Genomic DNA, 19133 nt, shown 5'->3' with positions numbered 1-19133 from the left:
TTCTGTCCCATCGTTCCTCAAGTGTACTGTACCAGATTTCAGAAATCTCAATTTTGGGCTCAGAAAACACTATGTTTCAATATAATTATAAAGGGGAAAAAAAAACTTCTTCCCATTGGTAATGCCTTATATTTGTGAAATATTCCATTTTCATCAAAAAACTTTTGAGGCTGGTATTATTATCCCTAATTTTTGAGTCTCTAAACTAAAGTCTCCCCCTACTTGTCTGTCAGTTTGTCATACTGTGGGGGCTTGTGTATTGCTGTGATGCTGAAAGCTTTGCCACCAGTATTCAGATACCAGCAGGGTCACCCATGGAGGACAGTTTTCAGCTGAGCTTCCGGACTAACACAGACCAGGAAGAAGGACCTGGCAGTCTACTTCTGAAAAGAATTAGCTAGTGAAAACCTTATGAACAACTACAGAATGTTGTCTGATACAGTGCCAGAAGATGCGCCCCCCAGGTTGGAAGGCACTCAAAAGATACCTGGGTGGACACGAAAATAGAGAGTGGAGGGAAGGAGTGTGCTGTCTCATTAGAGGGAGAACAACTAGGACTATATAGCAAGGTGTATATAAGGTTTTGTATGAGAGACTGACTTGGTTTGTAAACTTTCACTTAAAGCACAGTAAAAATTTTAAAAAAACAAAAATGAAGGAAAAAAAAAAGACACCAGGGAAAAGCTGCCTCCTCAAGTAGAGTCAACCTTAATGATGTTGATGGAGTCAAGCTTTCGGGACCTTCATTTTCTGATGTGGCCTGACTCAAAATGAGAAGAAACAACTACAAACATCCATTAATAATCAAAATGTGGAATGTACAAAGTATGAATCTAGGAAAATTGGAAATTGTCAAAAATGAAATGGAGCATGTAAACATCGATACCCTAGGCATTAGTGAGCTGAAATGGACTGGTATTGGCCATTTTGAATCAGACAGTCGTATGGTCTGCTATGCTAGGAATTACAACTTGAGGAGGAATCGCGTTGCATTCATTGTCAAAAAGAACATTTCAAGATCAATCCTGAAGTACAATGCTGTCAGTAATAGAATAACATCCATACGCCTACAAGGAAGACCAGTTAATATGACCATTACTCACCAACTGCTAAGGCCACAGATAAAGAAATTGAAGATTTTTACCAACTTCTGCAGTCTAAAACTGATCGAACATGCAGTCAGGATGCATTGATAATTACTGGTGATTGGAATGTAAAAACTGGAAACGAAGAAGGATCAGTAGTTGGAAAATTTAGTCTTAGTGATAGAAACAATACCAGAGATCGCATGATAGAATTTTGCGAAACCAACGACTCCTTTTTTCACCAACATAAACAGCGATTATATGCATGGACCTTGCCAGATAGAATACACAGGAATCAAGTTGACTACATCTGTGGAAAGAGACAATAGAAAAGCTCAGTATCAGTCAGAACAAGGCCAGGGGTGGACTGTGGAACAGACCATCAGTTGTTCATATGCAAGGTCAAGTTGAAACTGAAGAAGATTAGAACAAGTCGACAAGAGCTGTAGTATCATCTGAGTATATTCCATCTGAATTTAGAGACCATCTCAAGAAAAGATCTGACACATGGAACACTGATGACTGAAGACCCAGAGGAGTTGTAGAATGACATCAAGGACATCATCCATGAAGAAAGCAGGGGGTCATTAAAAAGACAAGAAAGGAAGAAAAGACCAAAATGAATGTCAGAAGAGACTCTGAAACTTGCTCTTGAACATCAAGTACCTAAAGCAAAAGGAAGAAATGAAGAAGTAAAAGAACTGAACAGAAAATTTTGAAGGGCGGCTCAAGAAGACAGAGTAAAGTATTATAATGACGTGCAGAGAGCTGGAGGTAAAAAACCAAAAGGGGAAAACATGCTTGGCATTTCTCAAGCTGAAAGAACTGAAGAAAAAAATCAAGCCTAGAGTTGCAATAGTGGAGAATTCCATGGGGAAAATATTAAACGGCACAGAGGGCATTAAAAGAAAATGGAAGGAATATACAATCGTTTTACCAAAAAGAATTGGTTGGCGTTCAACCATTTCAAGAGGTAGCATCTGATCAGGACTGGATGGTACTGAAGAAAGAAATCCAAGCTACACTGAAGGTATTGGTGGAAAAAAAAGGCTCCGGGAATTGACAATATCAATTGAGATGTTTCAACAAACAGATGCAGTGCTGGAAGCGCTCATTTATGCCAAGAAATCTGGAAGACAACTACCTGGCCAGCTAACTGGAAGAGATCCTTATTTATGCCTATTCCCAAGAAAGGCGATCCCACTGACTGGAAATTATCAAATGATAGCATTAATAACACATGGAAGTAAAATTTTGCCAAAGATCATTCAAAAGCAGCTGCAGCAGTATATCGACAGGGAACTGCCAGAAATTCAGGCTGGATTCAGAAAGGACGTGGAACCAGGAATATCACTGCTGATGTGGGGTGGATCCTGGCTGAAAGCAGAGAATACCAGAAAGATGTTTACCTGTGTTTTTATTGACTATGCAAGGGCATTCGACTGTGTGGATCATAGCAAGTTTTGGATAAAGTTGCGAAGAATGGGAATTCCAGAACGCTTAATTGTGCTCATGAGGAACCTGTACATAGATCAAAAGGCAGTCATTCGAACAGAATAAGCGGATAGGGCATGGTTTAAAGTCAGGAAAGGTGTGCGTCAGGGTTGTATCCTTTCACCATACCTATTCAGTCTGTTTGCTGAGCAAGTAGTCCAAGAAGCTGAACTCTATGAAGAAACAGGGCATCAGGATTGGAGGAAGACTCATTAACAACCTGAGTTATGCAGATGACACAACCTTGCTTGCTGAAGGTGAAGAGGACTTGAAGCACTTACTGATGAAGATCAAAGACCACAGCCTTTGGATTACACCTCAACATAAAGAAAACAAATATCCTCACAACTGGACCAGTGAGCAACATCGTGATAAACAGAGAAAACATTGAGGTTGTCAAGGGTTTTATTTTACTTGGATCCACAGTCATCACCTATGGAAGCAGCAGTTAGGAAATCAAAAGACACATTGTATTGCACAAATCTGCTGCGAAAGACCTTTAAGTGTTGAAAAGCAAAAACGTCACCTTGAAGACTAAGGTGCCCCTGACCCAGGCCATGGTATTTTCAGTCACATCATATGCATGCAAAAGCTGGACAATGAATAAGGAAGACTGAAGAAGAGTTGATGCCTTTGAATTGTGGTGTTGGCAAAGAATATTGAATACACCATGGGCTGCCAAAAAAACAAATAAATCTGTCTTGGAAGAAGTACAACCAGAATGCTCCTTAGAAGCAAGAATGGTGAGACTGCGTCTTACATATTTTGGACATGTTGTCAGGAGGGATCAATCCCTGGAGAAGGATATCATTCTTGGAAAAGTACAGGGTCAGCGAAAAAGAGAAAGACCCTCAGTGGGATGAATTGACACAGTGGCTGCAACAATGGGCTCAAGCATAATAATGATTGTGAGGATTGCGCGTGACTGGGTAGTGTTTTGTTCTGTGGTACATAGGTGCACTCTGAGTCAACTGACTTGATAGCACCTAACAGCAACAAACTAAAGTCTAGAAAAGTTGAGAGCTTTGGCCAGAATCACTTAACTTATTCTGAGTTTTCGGAGCTTTAATTTAGACCTAAATTGCAGAGTGGAGTTTTAACCCCAGTCTCCTCGTTCTTTTCCGTTATTACTTTTGTTGCCACACAAAGAGAGGAGTGGAGACTGAATAGTGTGGGTCAGAATAGTGGCATTTCCTGGCAAGCGTTTGTCATCTTGTAGTGATTCTCAGTAGCAGATTCCTAATTATATTTTTTAGTCTTCTACTTTTGTGCCTATATCTCTCAACCCTTTCCAGCTACTTAAAACAAAATCTGTCTTCTTGCTCAAAAAATTTCCGTTCTTCTCTAGACCAGTCATAGTATCCATTCTTAGAGAGTTGTAGCTCTCAGGTTTTAAGCTCTGTGTTTAATATATTCCATTACAGAGTATAAATGACTCTTATTATTTATAGTAGGCATTACATGTTTAAAAGAGATTGGGAGAGGTACAGTTTCTCTCTTACCCTTCCTTACTTTTGCCCATCTGTTCACCACTAGTGTGAGGGAGGGAACAAAGGTTAGAAGTTGAAAGGGGAGATATAATGCAGAAAATTGACTATTAAACATTTTCTCTCCTCTGATCAGCAAACACATTTAACTTTGGGCCAACAGTTTAGATACCCCCTAATATTTGCATGACAAGAAATACAGTTTGGCACAGGAATTTCTGAAATGTTGAATGGAGAAGACCTCTTGTTTAACTTTTAACTCCCTTCCAATGATGATTTCCTGAGATGAGCTTTGATTTTCTAAGAGAATGATGCAAATGACTTAACCAAAATAAAATGTAAGAAAATACATACAGGATGGGTAAGAGGTAGGAATTGCTAGGTCTAAAAGCATCAGTCGATTGGGAGAAAAAAGGTAGGAATCATACCTAAGTAAATAAAATGGTAGGTTTAAAGGGGACGTAACTTTGAGGAAAAGTGCAGAAGTATGTTCTGAGCATACATACAGACAATATGAAAATATGAGTAGGAGTGAACAAAATAAGAGACAAATTTAAGAAATTTGTACAAATTGACTTAGTTTTCCAATATGTTAAATATTTAATATCTGAGACTTATTTTAACTGCTTTATAGTAACTTAGCTATTTCTTAGGGAAGAGTATCCTTCTGCCTTATTATAAGAAATAATTATTCTTTTTACGGAATGTTTTAAATTTCTGAAATGTAGAATCTTTTAAATCACTAGGATGTCTGTTAATCAGATCAGCAAAACCATTGAAAACTAATAATGCTACATGAAATAAATGAGCATCTTACTAAAAGCATCACAGGCATTAGTTGGCATTTTTAAAGTAAAGGGAATCTGGAAATTCAGAGAGCTAAGGGTGCACAGAAGCTACTTTTGTTTTAACAGCAGCAGTGTACAAGCTTGTGAGAGCCAATTAAATTTTCGGGAGCTTTTCAGGCTAGTTGTTAAAACATAGCCATTATTAAAAATTTGAACCCAATAGCTGCTCTTTGGGAGAAAGATATGGGAGAAATCCATAAAGATTATAGCCTTGGAAACCCTATGGGGAAGTTCTGCTCTGTCCTCTAGGGTTGCCATGAGTCAGAATCAACGAATGGCAATGGGTTTGATTTCTTTGGTCTAAAGCTGTAAAGCTAGAAAAACTATCCTGACCTATATCTCCCATCCACAACTTCAGGAAAACTAACTTCATATAAAAATGAACAACAGAAAAGAATAAGATTGGATCCCATAAAAAACCATTTGAAAAATGAAAATAAGGATCAGTATAATGTCTCTGCAGTGAAAGCATGCCAGAAAGATAGGCCAACAAACCAAATGAAAAGGATAACCTAATATTTAAAAAACAAGTTAAAGAAAAAATGATAAAATATATGAAAGAACAATATAAATGATACCACTCAGAAAATTATTAGAAATAAAGAAAAATATTTCAGAAATAGTTTTCATTAGAAGCAACACAATATTTCCTTAAAAGATGTATGTGAAAAAGAGGAAATTTTAAAAAATAAAAGTAAAAAACTCTTCCCCTTGCACATCCGGATCAGTTAAGTCCTAAAGCTGTTAGGTGGGGCAGAGCGAGGTAGGAGGGGACGTGGGGAGGGAGAGGGGAAAGCTCTGGCAGCCCATGTCAGGGCCTGAGACCTCCGCCAGGGCGAGGAGAACGTCCGCACAGGAGTGGCCTGGTGTGGGGGTCAGAGCTGGAGCGTGGTGAGGGCGGGGTCCAGGTGGGGTGGCCAGAGCTCAGTTAAGAAGGTAGATGGTGATGGAGAAGATGAAAGATTAATTCCATATAAAGAGATTTATCCAATGAGTATATATGTTAAGGGTGATGTTATCCATGATTTTCACTGTTGGAAAAGGGAGTTAGGCATATGGAAAGGAGAAAACTAAATGTAAAACCTGTAATATTGACTTAGAGAAATTATTATGAATTCATGGTTTTCAATTTATATAGACATGAGTATAGATATAAGAGCATATGTCTATGTATATTCCCTGGCTCTGCCTCCTGAGAGAGCTTGGGTATAGCAACTCCCCAGTAGCAATGAGTACACCTGACACCCAGATACTATAAATATGTACTATTCCCACTAAAATCACCAAGGCTCTTTGGACAAATGGCTGATTCCAGAGGTGGGGCTGGGAAAGTTCTAGCTTATTCTCTAATATCCTGTGCCAGGAAGCAAGGAAGTACTCAAAGAACGATGGACACAGAATCCAGCCTGAGGGGCTCCCACTGACAAAATCAGGAACAAAATAATAGTACCAGATTATAACCCATGTATTAGGAAATCATGAGTCCATACTAATATGAATACATGAATTAATTGAAAGTTTAATGAGAATAAGGAAATGTACATTGTTTCAGTATGCTTATTTCCAAAGGGAAAAAGAGTAACTTCACAGTGGAGAAACCAGGCAGACACTACCTTAATTAAGCAATCCAAGTTAATAATGTTACTAACAGGACAAATAAAAATTGTGCTCCATCTGATAGGGTACATTGGGAAGACCATAACATCTCTGATAATTCCTGCCCAATTGCGTTACCCAAATCTAATCATGAGGAAACATGAGAGAGAGACCTCAAATAGGTATTCCACAGAATATCACGAAGATGGCACAGGCCCAGGCAGCATACTCTTCTGTTCTAGCTGGGATCACCATGCGTTGGAGCCGATCCAATGGCAGCTAACAACAAGAGCAACAAACAGTCCTCAACAATGTGAAGATCAGAAAAGTCAAGAAAAAACTGAGGCACTGCACCTGACTGAAGGAGGCTAAAAACAACTAAACACAATCTGTGACTTTCCATTTGATCAGTTTGCTCTAAAGGACTTTATTGGTGAAACTTCAGTGGGATCTTAACAGTAGATGTTAGTAATATATTAATGTTACTTTTCTGATTTTGATGGTTTTGTGGTTCTATAGGAAAATATCTTTATTTGTAGGAAATATACACTGAAGTATTAGGGGGTAATGAGACATCCTGGTAGCAATTCAAATTGTTCAAGAAAAACAAAGTTTGTGATTCCTTCAATCTTAAAAAAAAGATTTAAAAAGATTTGAGAGTAACCAATATAGAAGGTAGGCAAAGAGTGTATGATAGGAGTCCCCTAGGAAGAAAACAGAAGCAACGGCACAGAACAAGTATTAAAAACATGTAAACAAGAAAACTTCTAGGAGAAAAAAATTTTTTTTAATTTCAAACTACGCATTGAAAGGTATCCCATGTACCTGGAAAATATTCTAATAAAATTATTGGACCTTAAAGAAAAAGAAATTCTTTGGACCTCCAGCCCCCGCCCGGCACCACCAAAAAAAGTCCTTTAAAAGAAAGAAAATCAGATTGTCATCTGAATTTCATCAGCAGTATTTTATGAGACAATGGAGTCAGCATACCCAAAGAAGAAACTGTGAATTAAACAGACTGTCACATATAAATGCTGCAATCAAATTTATCAACAAAGAATTAGTGTAGTATTGTTTCTATAAACACTTCTTGAAGGAAGAGAACAAACTTCAGACATCCAGAATGATGGGAGGGAGACTGACATAAGGACTGGTGCTAGTGTTAATGAAGATGGTGTTGGTGCAGTGGTTAAGAACTTGGCTCTAACTGAAAGATAAGCAGTTAGAATCCACCAGCCACTCCTTGGAAATCCTATGGCGTAGTTCTGCTCCATCCTGCAGGGTCACTATGACTCAGAATCAACTTGATGGCGGCGGCTTTTTTCTGTTTGTTTTATATGCTCTTACAATTTGGGTCAAGTAGAGCTCTCAGAAAATGGGGAGAAAATAGGAAAATGAAACAAGTTTGCTAATTGTTTTGTAGTTACTAACTGGATATAGGGGGATATTATTTCAAATCAAACGCTGAAGAGATCATTCATAGTAGGCAATAAAAGACAAAAGCCAAACAAAAGGTTAACATTAGGACAAACGAATAAACCTCACTAAATAAAATGAATGTAAAAGAACAAAATAAAATAGCCCACACGTGTGAGACTGTGTTCCATTTACTGTTGCTTCATAACAGACTGCTCCAAAGGTTAGTGGATTAACACAACCATTTTATAGATTCTGTAGGTTAGGAATTAGGCAAGATTTGGGGCAGGTAGTTGGCGTCTTCCTTTTGGCATCAGCTGAGGTCATTTAGTGGGACTCGGTGGATAGGCTGTTCGGGAGGGTCCAAGGTGGCCTCACTCACCTTTTTTTATGCCTTATTTGGTACCAACTAGAAGTTTGAGCTCCGCACACCGTCATTGACCTCTATAGCATGGCGGCTTTAGGTTAGTCAGGCTTCTTACATGGTTTTGGCTTCCCCCAAAACAAGCATCCCAAAAGAACGAGGCAAAAACTTCCACCGCATTCCATTGCTTGCTTACAAGTGGACCAGCCCAGAATCCAGGAGAAGGGAGTTAGACTTCACCTCTTGGTGGGCAAAGGGCAAGGTCGCTGTAGAAGAGCATGTGGAATGCAGGTATCTTTGGAGAATATGATCTGCCACAGGCTGTTTATATGAAAGGCTTGAGTACATAGAACATAAAACTATGAATAGAACTGAGATCAAACAACCTCGATCATATCAAAAGTTAACTCAACTTCATTGGTAAAAGGAAGCAATTTTCAACTTTGTTAAAGCAGAATCCAGCTCTTTGGGGTGCGTATGTAAGAAGCGCACCTAAAACAAAGAGATAAGAAGGTAAAAATAACAGGACTGTGTAACTGCAAAAAAAGAATGAGGACTGTCCGTATGTACTACTATGTAAGTGATCATCAGGATATCCTTCCTGTTAAGTGAAAAAAGCAAATGAGAGAAGTGTGTGTTACTTTTTATCTAAGAAAGGGGAGGTAAGTGTGTTGTCGTGTTTGTGTATACACACATGTACATAATTATGTATTATATAAATAATATAGAATAAGTATACAGAAATTTGTTTGCATTTGTTTATCTGCTCATGTTATTAAAATTGAAAAAATAGACCTCTCTTTAAATGTTTACATGTGAAGGCTGGGGGAAAAATGATGAGACAGAAGGATAGAAGCTAGACCTCCTTTTGAATATCCTTGTTTTATAGATTTGACCTTGAACTCTATGAATATTTTAGCTAATTGTAAAAGCAGTGAAATATTTAAAAAGCAACCCCTAAAAATTGAAAATGAAAATAAAAAGGAGTAAACGAACCTAACTTAAGTTCCATTTGGCAGTATCACCATCCAGGAAGGAGCTATCCAAAGTGACTTTAAAACACAGTAAAGTCCCTAGTGGGCTATGCTCTAAGCATAAAAAGGAACTGTCTTCAGTAATCATATCAAAGTGGAATTGTTGGCATTGTTATTCTAAAACTGGTTGTGAGTACATTAGGATAAAAAAAAGTCATTGTGCAATATTCAGATTATTTGATTCTATTAAATTATTTTAAACTGTATTTAAATTTTTTGGTTAATTTGGTTAATCATTTAATCTTACTATCCATAAAACAGAATTGATAATCATGGTGCAAGGAAGACAAACTCAATAGTAGTTGTGTTTACTCCATCTTAAGCTATAGAAACTCCTAGACAGGCTTCCTAAGAAAATCAGATGGGGTCTGACCTAATTCTCTGCAAAATAATCTCTCTGTTTAGATCCTATACAAAGATAAGTATGTATAACCATGTAGTTGTAACATTTTTTTTTTAGTGTTTCAGGTTTTTTTATTAATAGGTTTAGGAGTTCTTTGGCATCTAACAAGAATGTATGATATAGTTAAAATAGTACTCATAAAAATCATACTCATTTTTGCATTAAAAATATTTTAAATAAAAATTTTATGTTACTTAAGATTGCTTTTGTGTTTTTGTTACTTTGGCATTTTGGGAAGTCATAAATTGTAAAATAAGTTAAAATAAATTTAATTTTATTAATCAGTTTTAAATGCATGTTTTCCCCTTATTATTGACTCTGCATGAACTCTATTTAGAATCTGAGATTAACTGATTCCCTCAAGGGAATCAAAGCATTTAGTGCAAAGTGATTACAGGTCAATTCCTTTTTTAAAATATTAAAATTAGAATGAATTACATTTAGATAGCAACATAAGATTGTTGCTGCTGTCTGAGGTGTGAACATAGTCTTTTAATTGATTAAATGTGATGTGACTGTTAAAATAGAGTACATGGAAAAACTATTGACTCAGCCAGTTCTCATTTATGGAACATACGGAAATTTATTAATAATTTTTTAAATTTTTATAGAGGGTAAAATCTTACACACAGCATTACTATTTTGAGACTCTGACCACACTTAGACAGCTTACATAGTTAATACTTTATCTTCAAGTAACTTATTTTTATGGAAATATCTACAAAATGTAAATTTATTTTTCTTTTCCGTCAGAATACAGTCGTTTTGAAGCTAAAATACATGACCTACGGGAGCAGATGATGAATAGTAGCGTCAGTTCAGGGTCGGGTTCTCTTCGAACGAGCCAGAAGCGGTCCCTCTACGTCAGGTAAAAAAAAAAAAGTCAGGTACATTCTTTTAATTCAGATTATGGCAATCCTTATTTATGCATGCAAAATCTTTCATATTTTTCACTATGAATTACTGAGTTTTACTATAGCAAAATATATTGCAAATCAAGGACATGTTTTTCTTTATAACTGATTTTCTTACAGTGTGTCTTTCAGTAGTTCCAGTATTATAATTTTACTAATGAAAGTTATGTAGCCACTTTAATAGTGATAATATGATAAAAGAAGACTAAACTGTGGACCAGAAATTTATTTTAGATTGATGTTTTACTGAGTTATTACAAGCTTGATAATATCACATCATCCAACATGTATTTACCTGTATCCTTTTATAGTAAAACATTTCATGAAAACCAAAACCCACTGGCAATTTCCATCATAGCTGAGAGAACTTAGGTAAATGATAATTTAAAATATGAATATCCTCAGTAAACAATACATATTCAGGAAACGAAAATATTTTAAACACTTCGGAGAAGATAAGCATGTTCTCTTTCCATGACATGTATAAGATTAATGTGGTAACATGGATCTAATAATAATTTAAGTAGATACTATTGGTACGTAAACTGTTCTTTCTCATTTTATTGCCTAATAAGACTTGAAACAGAAGTCCCGTTTGCATTCTACATACTTTTTTTTATGTAGAGCATTTACTGAGCATTTTATTATATCATTATTTTAACTCTAGTTGATCACTATAAGTAATCTGTACTATTCTTTATTAACTCTCTCATTTCTCCTGATCCTATTGGAGAGCCTATTCCTACTATGTTTTGTTTATCTTGTGGTGAGAGGTGATATTTGTTATATAAAATAGACACGTATACTATGCATATTTACATATGTGTGTGTATGTATTTGTAAGTGTATATATATATTGTTTCAAAAAATGGATGCAATGCTGGAAGAGCTCCCTCATCTATGCCAAGAAATTTGGAAGACAGCTACCTGGCCAACTGACTGGAAGAGACCCATATTCATGCCCATTCCAGGGAAAGGTGATCCAGCAAATGCAGAAATTATCAAACAACATCATTAATAACACATGCAAGTAAAATTATGCTGAAGATAATTCATAAACAGTTGTAGCAATGCACTGACAGGGAACTGCCAGAAATTCAAGCCAGATTCAAAAGAGGACGTGGAACGAGGGATATCATTGCTGAAAGCAAGGAATACCAGAAAGATGTTGTCTTAGTTATCTAGTGCTGCCATAACAGAAATAACCACAAGTAGATGGCTTTAACAAAGAGAAATATATTTTGTCACAGTGTAATAGGTTACAAGTCCAAACTCAGGGCTTTGGCTCCAGGGGAACACTTTCTCTCTGTCGGCTCTAGAGGAATGTCCTTGTCCTCCATCTTCCCCTGGTTGAGGAGCTTCTCAGGTACAGGGACCCCGTGTCCAAAGGATGCGCTCTGCTTCTGGTGCTGCTTTCTTGGTGGTATGAGGTCCCCAGCTCTCTGCTTGCTTCCCTTTCCTTTTATCTCTTGAGAGAGAAAAAGTGGTGCAGACCACACCCCAGGAAAACTCCCTTCATCTTGGATCAGGGTGGTGTTACAATCCCACCCTAATCCTCTTAACGTAAAATTAAAATCACAAAATGGAGGACAACTATACATGGCCTAACCAAGTTGATAAACACATCTTTGGGGGGACATAATTCAATCCATGACAGATGTTTACCTGTACTTTATCGACTGCAGAGACGTTCAAGTATGTGGATCATAACAAATTATGGATAACATTGTGAAGAATTAGAATTCCAGAGCACTTAATTGTGCTCATGAGGAACCTATACGTAGACCAGGAGGCAGTCGTTCAAATAGAACATGGTTTAAAATCAGGAAGGGTATGTGTCAGGGTTGTATCCTTTCACCATACTTACTCAGTCTGTATGCTGAGCGGATAATACGAGAAGCTGTACTATGAAGAAGAACTTGGCATTAGGATTGGAGGAAAACTCATTAACAACCTGCGATATGCAGATGTCACAACCTTGCTTGCTGAAAGGAAAGAGCACTTGAAGCAGTTATTGATGAATATCAAAGATCATAGCCTTCAGCATGGATTACACCTCATCATGAAGCAAAAATCCTCACAACTGGACTGATAACGCAACATCACGATGAACAGAGAAAAGATTGAAGTTGTCAAGGATTTCATTTTACTTAGATCCACAATCAATACCCATGGAAGCAGCAGCCAAGAAATCAAACAACTTACTACATTGGGCAAATCTGCTGCAAAGGACCTCTTTAAAGTGTTAAAAAAGCAAAGATGCCACCTTGAGGACTAAGGTGCACCAGACCCAAGCCATGATATTTTCAATTGTCTCATATGCATGTGAAAGCTGGCCAATGAATAAGGAAAATCTAAGAAGAATTGATGCCTTTGAATTAGGTGTTGGTGAAGGATATTGAATATAGCACGGACTGCCAGAAGAATGCACAGATCTGCCTCGAAAGAAGTACAGCCAGAATGCTCCTTAGAAGGGAGGATAGTGAGACTCATCTCGCTTATTTTGGACATGTTATCAGGACGGCTGGTCCCTGGAGAAGGACATCATGCTTGGTAAAGTAGAGGGTCAGCGAAAAGAGGAAGACTCTCAACGAGGTGCATTGACACAGTGGCTGCAACAGTGGGCTCAAACATAATAGCAATTGTGAGGATGGCGCAGGTCTGGACAGTGTTTCATTGTGTTGTGCATAGTAGGATCACTGTAGGTAGGCACCAACTCAACAGCACCTAACAACAACAACAGATACTTACACATACAGGCGTACTTTATGTTTATTTACATATAACTTGTCTCAAAGAATTTTCTTCTGTGATACATATTAAAAGAAAATTTTTCTCACTTTCTTCTCTCCTTCTGTTCCTATGCCTTTCACTCGTTCTACACTATCAATGATCTGAGAGTCCTAAGTGTGTCCAATTTTACTCTCCCTCTACCAGTTCGCATAATACTTATTAAATTCTTCTGTTGTAAAGCTCTTAAAAGTGTTTCATATACACACATCCACAGAAAAACGAAAAACACAGAATTTTGTTTATACTCTCCTTTTTTCTTTTGCTTATCTGTATTTTCTATATAGGGTTGCTATGAGTCGGAATCGACTCTACGGCAGTGGGTTTGGTTTGTTTTTCTGGTTTGTTTTTTATATTTTCTATAGGGTTGCTGTGAGGCAGAATCGACTCGACAGCAGCCGATTTTGGTATATTTTCTAATTTTAATATATTTAACAGGCATTACCTTTATCTTATTTGTGATTATTAAAGACTTACAAAGGCATAAAAATCAAAGCACATTAGGTTATACTGGTTTTAGGTACATTTGATGAGTACCTTCACTTTTTGTTATGTTTAGGGAAGTAATACTCTTTTTTTTTTTTAAGTCATGTCTTATCAGAACGCTTATGATGAAAAAACTCAGCCTCCAACAACCGCAGGTTTCGTTCTCCAGGAACAATTATTTTTTCATTTTCCTAGCTATTTTCCCTTGCCTTCCAGATTTCTAAATAATGCACCTATACTGCTATTTTCTAGTTTACCTTATTTGGTTATTTTAGTGCCATGGTAGATGAGAATTTTTCTCTCCCATACCAAACCACACATTTTACCACTTCCCCATGCCTTCAAACTTTGCCTCGTCACAGGTTTTAAAATGAATTAATAGCTTTTGCAATGTTGTGAATGTGTAATATCGGTCATTACTCAGTTAAGTAGTACCCTGTCACCATGCTTCATCTTCCATGTCCTTATTACCGGTATCTTCATCTCCCAGTAGCCTCTTCAGAGTTTTTTACATCATCACAGATAACGGTCTATCATACCACATACCGTGTCAGTTCAGATTTTTTCCATCTTTCTGTTCTAGTCTAGACTGGTTGCTCTGTAGGCTTGTTTTATAGTTCTCACATAGGACTTTCTTTTGTTATCCTATTCCCCTTGGCTCTTAATCGTATCAGAGTCTGTTTCCTAGTTGTCACATTTTTTTCTTTCTCAATTTACTTTCATTTTGCTAGAGTAGATCCTCCAGTAAATTCCTGAGAAACGGGTACATGGAAGGTACTTTTTAAGTCTTAGCATATCTGAAAATAACTTTATTCTGCCTTCTGCTTGATTGAGAATTTGGCTGGATATTTACAGAATTTAAGTTGGAAATCATTTTTCTTCAGAATTTGGAAGCTTGTTCCATTGTCCTCTGTTTTCCAACATAGTTGTTGAGGAGCCTGACGCCATTATGATTTCTGATTCCTTGTGTGTCGTTTCTGGCAGCTCTCAGGTGTTCTCCTTATCATGAAATTTCCCAATATGCTTTAGTGTACAGGTCTTTTTTTCATTAATTGTGTTGCTCACTGAGTGAAACATTGGTTGCCAACCCCACAGTGTGTCAGCACTCTCCCCTTCTTGACCTTGGGTTCCCTGTTACCAGCTTTCCTGTCTTCTTTTGCCTTCTTGTCCTTGCCCCTGGCCTGGTGTCCCCATTTAGTCTTGTTTTGTTTTATGGGCCTATCTAATCTTTGGCTGAAGGGCAGGTCTCTGGAGTGACTTCAGTACTGAGTTAAAAGGGTGTCCAGAGGCCTACTCATTTGGGGTTTCTCCAGTCTGTCAGACCAGTAAGCCTGGTCTCTTTTTGTTTGTTTGTTTTGGAGTTAGAATTTTGTTCTGCATTTTTCTCCAGCTCTGACCAAAACCCTCTATTGTGATTCCTGTCAGAGCAGTTAGTGGCAGTAGCCAGGCACCATCTGGTTGTGCTGGACTCAGTATGGTGGAGGCTGTGGTAGTTGTGGTCAGTTAGTCCTTTGGACTAATCTTTCCCTTGTGTCTTTGGTTTTCTTCATTCTCCCTTGTCCCAGATGCTGAGTAGGTTCTTAATCTACAGGGTTCATGTTTATCTGTTCTGGGGAGCTTCTCTTGTATTTGTTGATCGTTTCCTTTCCTCCACTTTCTCTATAGTCTCTTCCTGGAATTTTATTAGTCAGATACTGGATATCTAGTATTCTTATCTTTTCCTTTACTGTGTTTATCTCTTTGATTTCTTACCTGTTTTCTAGGGGATATCTGCATATTTACCTTCCCTCTTTCCTTTTTTTTGGAGGGAGGTGCGGGTGAATGCTCTCCTATTTTTATTTTCCAAGAGCTCATTCTTGTTATGATTGTATCTTTTTTTTCCACCATCCCTTTTATGTATATAATATCTTCTCATTTTTCTGAGAATATAAATTGTCGTTTTCCTCTATATCTCGGGTTTTCTGCTTTCTCTGTGTCTTTTTTCCAGTTTGCTTATTTTCTTGGGTTTTTTATTTTGTTTTATTTTTCATCTTTAAATATTTAGTAATCTTTGTTTCCCATGCTTATGAATGAAGAATGAAGCTAGTAGATTTAACTAAAAGATAATGGAGCAGGGGAAGAATTGGCTTTTTCATTACTCTCTCCCACCATTTCATTCTTTGGGGGTCATTAAATATCTTTAGAAAGGAGCCTTTAATCCCGTGTCTGCAGTATAAACCAGGTTCCTGGAATTTTAATTTTCAATATGTAGATTTCCTTTTAATTCAGCTGTTTTAAGCCCAGCATCATCCCCCTCCCAACCAAGTTCCAGAGTACAGAGCTTTGCAAAATGGATTTCTCCAGACACTCAACTTGTAGTCTTCTTTGGGTTTTGCAGACAACAGAGGAGACTTTGAGGACCTAAGTGCTGTGTATAATGTTTCCACCAATCTTTCTGTTGTCGGTACTGTAACTCCTCCCTGCCTGCCTCAACACTGTAGATCTCTCATTCATAAACATTTCGAGAGTCCTGTGGAGTAAGCATCCCTCTGGTCAAAACCCATCATAGCTTCCTCTACTCTGCTAAGCTTAATTACTTAGTATCAACTATACTCAGAATGGTGGTAACATTCCAATGGTGGTCAACTATTCATCCTAGAGAGATAATAAAATCAGGAGAAAAATGGGTAGGTGAGTATAAGTCACTGGTAACGGTGTAGTGCATAGTCTTAGGTCAGATAGTAGGTTAACCGGTGCTCCTTACCCTTTTATGATTAATAAGTCACATGTATTCTATGGGTTCCCTTTTCTATTAATCAGATATATTAAAAGATAAAGCTAAAATGGTAGCTAATGTTAATTTAGGGAGTGAGATTGTGGGTGATTTCTTTTGTCCATTGTTCATCAGTAATACAGTTTTATTTTTTATTAAAAAAATTAGTTTATAATAAAAAAAAGTTAAGAAAGATGGTTTTTTCCCTTTTCTAAGTGTCTGTTTTCTGTACCTCTGAAGGTACTTTATTTTCCATTTTGTTATGCTTATCATCTTTGTTGTCTTTAACTTCATATCTACTTCATTGCCTTTTTTAATAATATTTAATAAATGACTATCAAACGTTTGTATTTGAGGTTAGCTATATTTTTCCATTAAAAAGATAATTCCTTAGAATTCAGAATTTATTAGTTGAAGTAATGAAGTAATTTATTTTTCAGCTGTAGAATTCTTCAAATCTCAATGTTACGTATGTTTTAATATATGCTTAAGTGAGCCTTCCCTCTCTTGATTTCCACCTTCTTACACACCATTATTGTGAAGTGGAAGGAACTTTAACGAATACGTTTGAAAACTACAAACTGCTGGTTCGTTAATTCATTCCTCAAATACCTCTTCTCAGTTTTACTTTAAGAGATAGGTTCTTAAATGTTCAGTACCATGAGACGGATAAGATTTGTATCATAATTTCCAGTTCCCATATTAGAAGAGAAGATTGAATAAATTGTATCATAAATGGAATTGCTAAGATCCTTTTCCTCTTCTCTTTAGAGAGCTTCACTAGACTGAAGAATGATTGGACTTGTTTAAGTACTGTACAGTAATTAATCAAGTGGTGGGACACAATGTTTTCTTTTCATCAAATTTTTAAAATATTCTTAACATTTAGTGATTACCATATTAAAATAATACAGTATTTTTTCCAAAGCATTTGGCAGCTGATAAAGTCATCTGTAGTTAGTTTTCATCAATGTTTTTTAAAGTCACCTGTAGTTAGTTTTCATCATTGTTTTTTAGAGTCACCTGTAGTTAGTTTTCATCATTGTTATTGCCTCTGAAAACTGTTAACTCCAGTTTTGTGAACAAATGGGAAGAATAATTAACTGGCAGAATAATCACTATGTTGGTCTAGTTTTACAATCCACAATTAATGAATCAAATCTACTGGGGAATTTGTTTTCCCAAGTGTGTCTAGTCACAGCAAAGAGAAGTGTATCTCTTAATGTTTACTTTTTGTCTGTTAATTTAGAGCAACTGTCTAGATTTGTCTATACGTTAGAGTTCAGATGGATTACCATTGGATTGTTCTCTTACGATATTGAAAGAAATAAGGTAGTAACCCAGTAACAAACTATTACCATAGTAAGTTAATTTTGCTATTTTTTGTCTCGTTCTCTTCTTGTATGCAGTATAAAGTTGAGCTTGATATTTCACCTACCATGGTGTTTTGTTTATCTGTCCAGATTATATACATTTTCAGAATCCTATGTTAATATCGATTAATACTGTGTAAAAAGTAATTATGGAACTGTTTTTTCCTTCTGAATCTAGAGCCCTTTTTGATTATGACAAGACTAAAGACAGTGGACTTCCCAGTCAGGGACTGAACTTCAAATTTGGAGACATTCTCCATGTTATTAATGCTTCCGATGACGAATGGTGGCAAGCCAGGCAGGTTACGTCAGATGGTGAGAGTGATGAAGTTGGAGTGATTCCCAGTAAACGCAGGTAAATACAAGTCTCTTACAGTCTTGCCATTTGAAAGTTGGGCAACATAATCAAATTGCTCTTCCTGTAAATTTTTTATACCAAAGTGATAATTTCGTGATTGGTTTTCCATATTGTGTTCCCAACCATTAATTTTTTGCACCTTGTATTGTAATCAATGACATAACTGGGAAATATGATGCCCCAAAACAAAAATTTCTGTAAAGCTCCTACTTGAGTCTCTGGGTGGCACAAATGATTAAGCGCTTGACTACTAGTTGAAAGGTTGGCAGTGCAAACCCACCCAGAGGAGCCTCGAAAGACAGGCCTGGCAATCTGCTGCAGAAAGGTCACAACCTTGAAAACCCTCTGAAGCAGTTCTACTGTACACATGTGGGGTCACCATAAATCAAATTGACTCAACAGCAACTAACAACAGGAAAGTTGCTAAAAACAAAGTAAGTATATTTTAAATCACTGGGCCGTGTATTTATACCATTGGAGGGAGAGAGAATTCAGAGTGTCTGTAGCTTTCCCAAGTAGGTGGTGATGTTGTTGTTAGTTGCCACTGAGTTGGCTGGAACTCATGACAACCTCGTGTATAAAGAACAAAACTTTGCCTGGTCCTGCACTTGCTTCATGATACATTGGTTGGTATGTTTGAATCCATGGTTGCAACTATTAGGTGGTGGTAGGAACTAAATTTTCTGGGTTTTTGATTGTGTGAATTGCCTTCTCTAGGCTTAACAAATAGAAG

At 37.0% G+C, this 19133-nt stretch overlaps 1 protein-coding gene across 8 annotated transcripts in view; it reads left to right on the top strand.

Annotated features, from left to right (window-relative positions):
* Positions 1-19133, top strand: part of DLG1 (discs large MAGUK scaffold protein 1) — a 271624-nt gene that overhangs the window by 196411 nt on the left and 56080 nt on the right. For all 8 annotated transcript variants that reach the window (XM_049879841.1, XM_049879832.1, XM_049879784.1 and 5 more), the window contains 2 exons: positions 10481-10595; positions 18221-18397. In XM_049879841.1, coding sequence (XP_049735798.1) covers positions 10481-10595; positions 18221-18397 — 292 coding nt within the window. The remainder of the gene's footprint in view (positions 1-10480; positions 10596-18220; positions 18398-19133) is intronic.

The sequence above is a fragment of the Elephas maximus genome, chromosome 1 (genome assembly GCF_024166365.1).
Source record: "Elephas maximus indicus isolate mEleMax1 chromosome 1, mEleMax1 primary haplotype, whole genome shotgun sequence".
NCBI lineage: Eukaryota > Metazoa > Chordata > Mammalia > Proboscidea > Elephantidae > Elephas > Elephas maximus.
The sequence above is the reverse complement of the archived record's forward strand: the minus strand, read 5'-3'. Positions and strand labels throughout refer to the sequence as shown.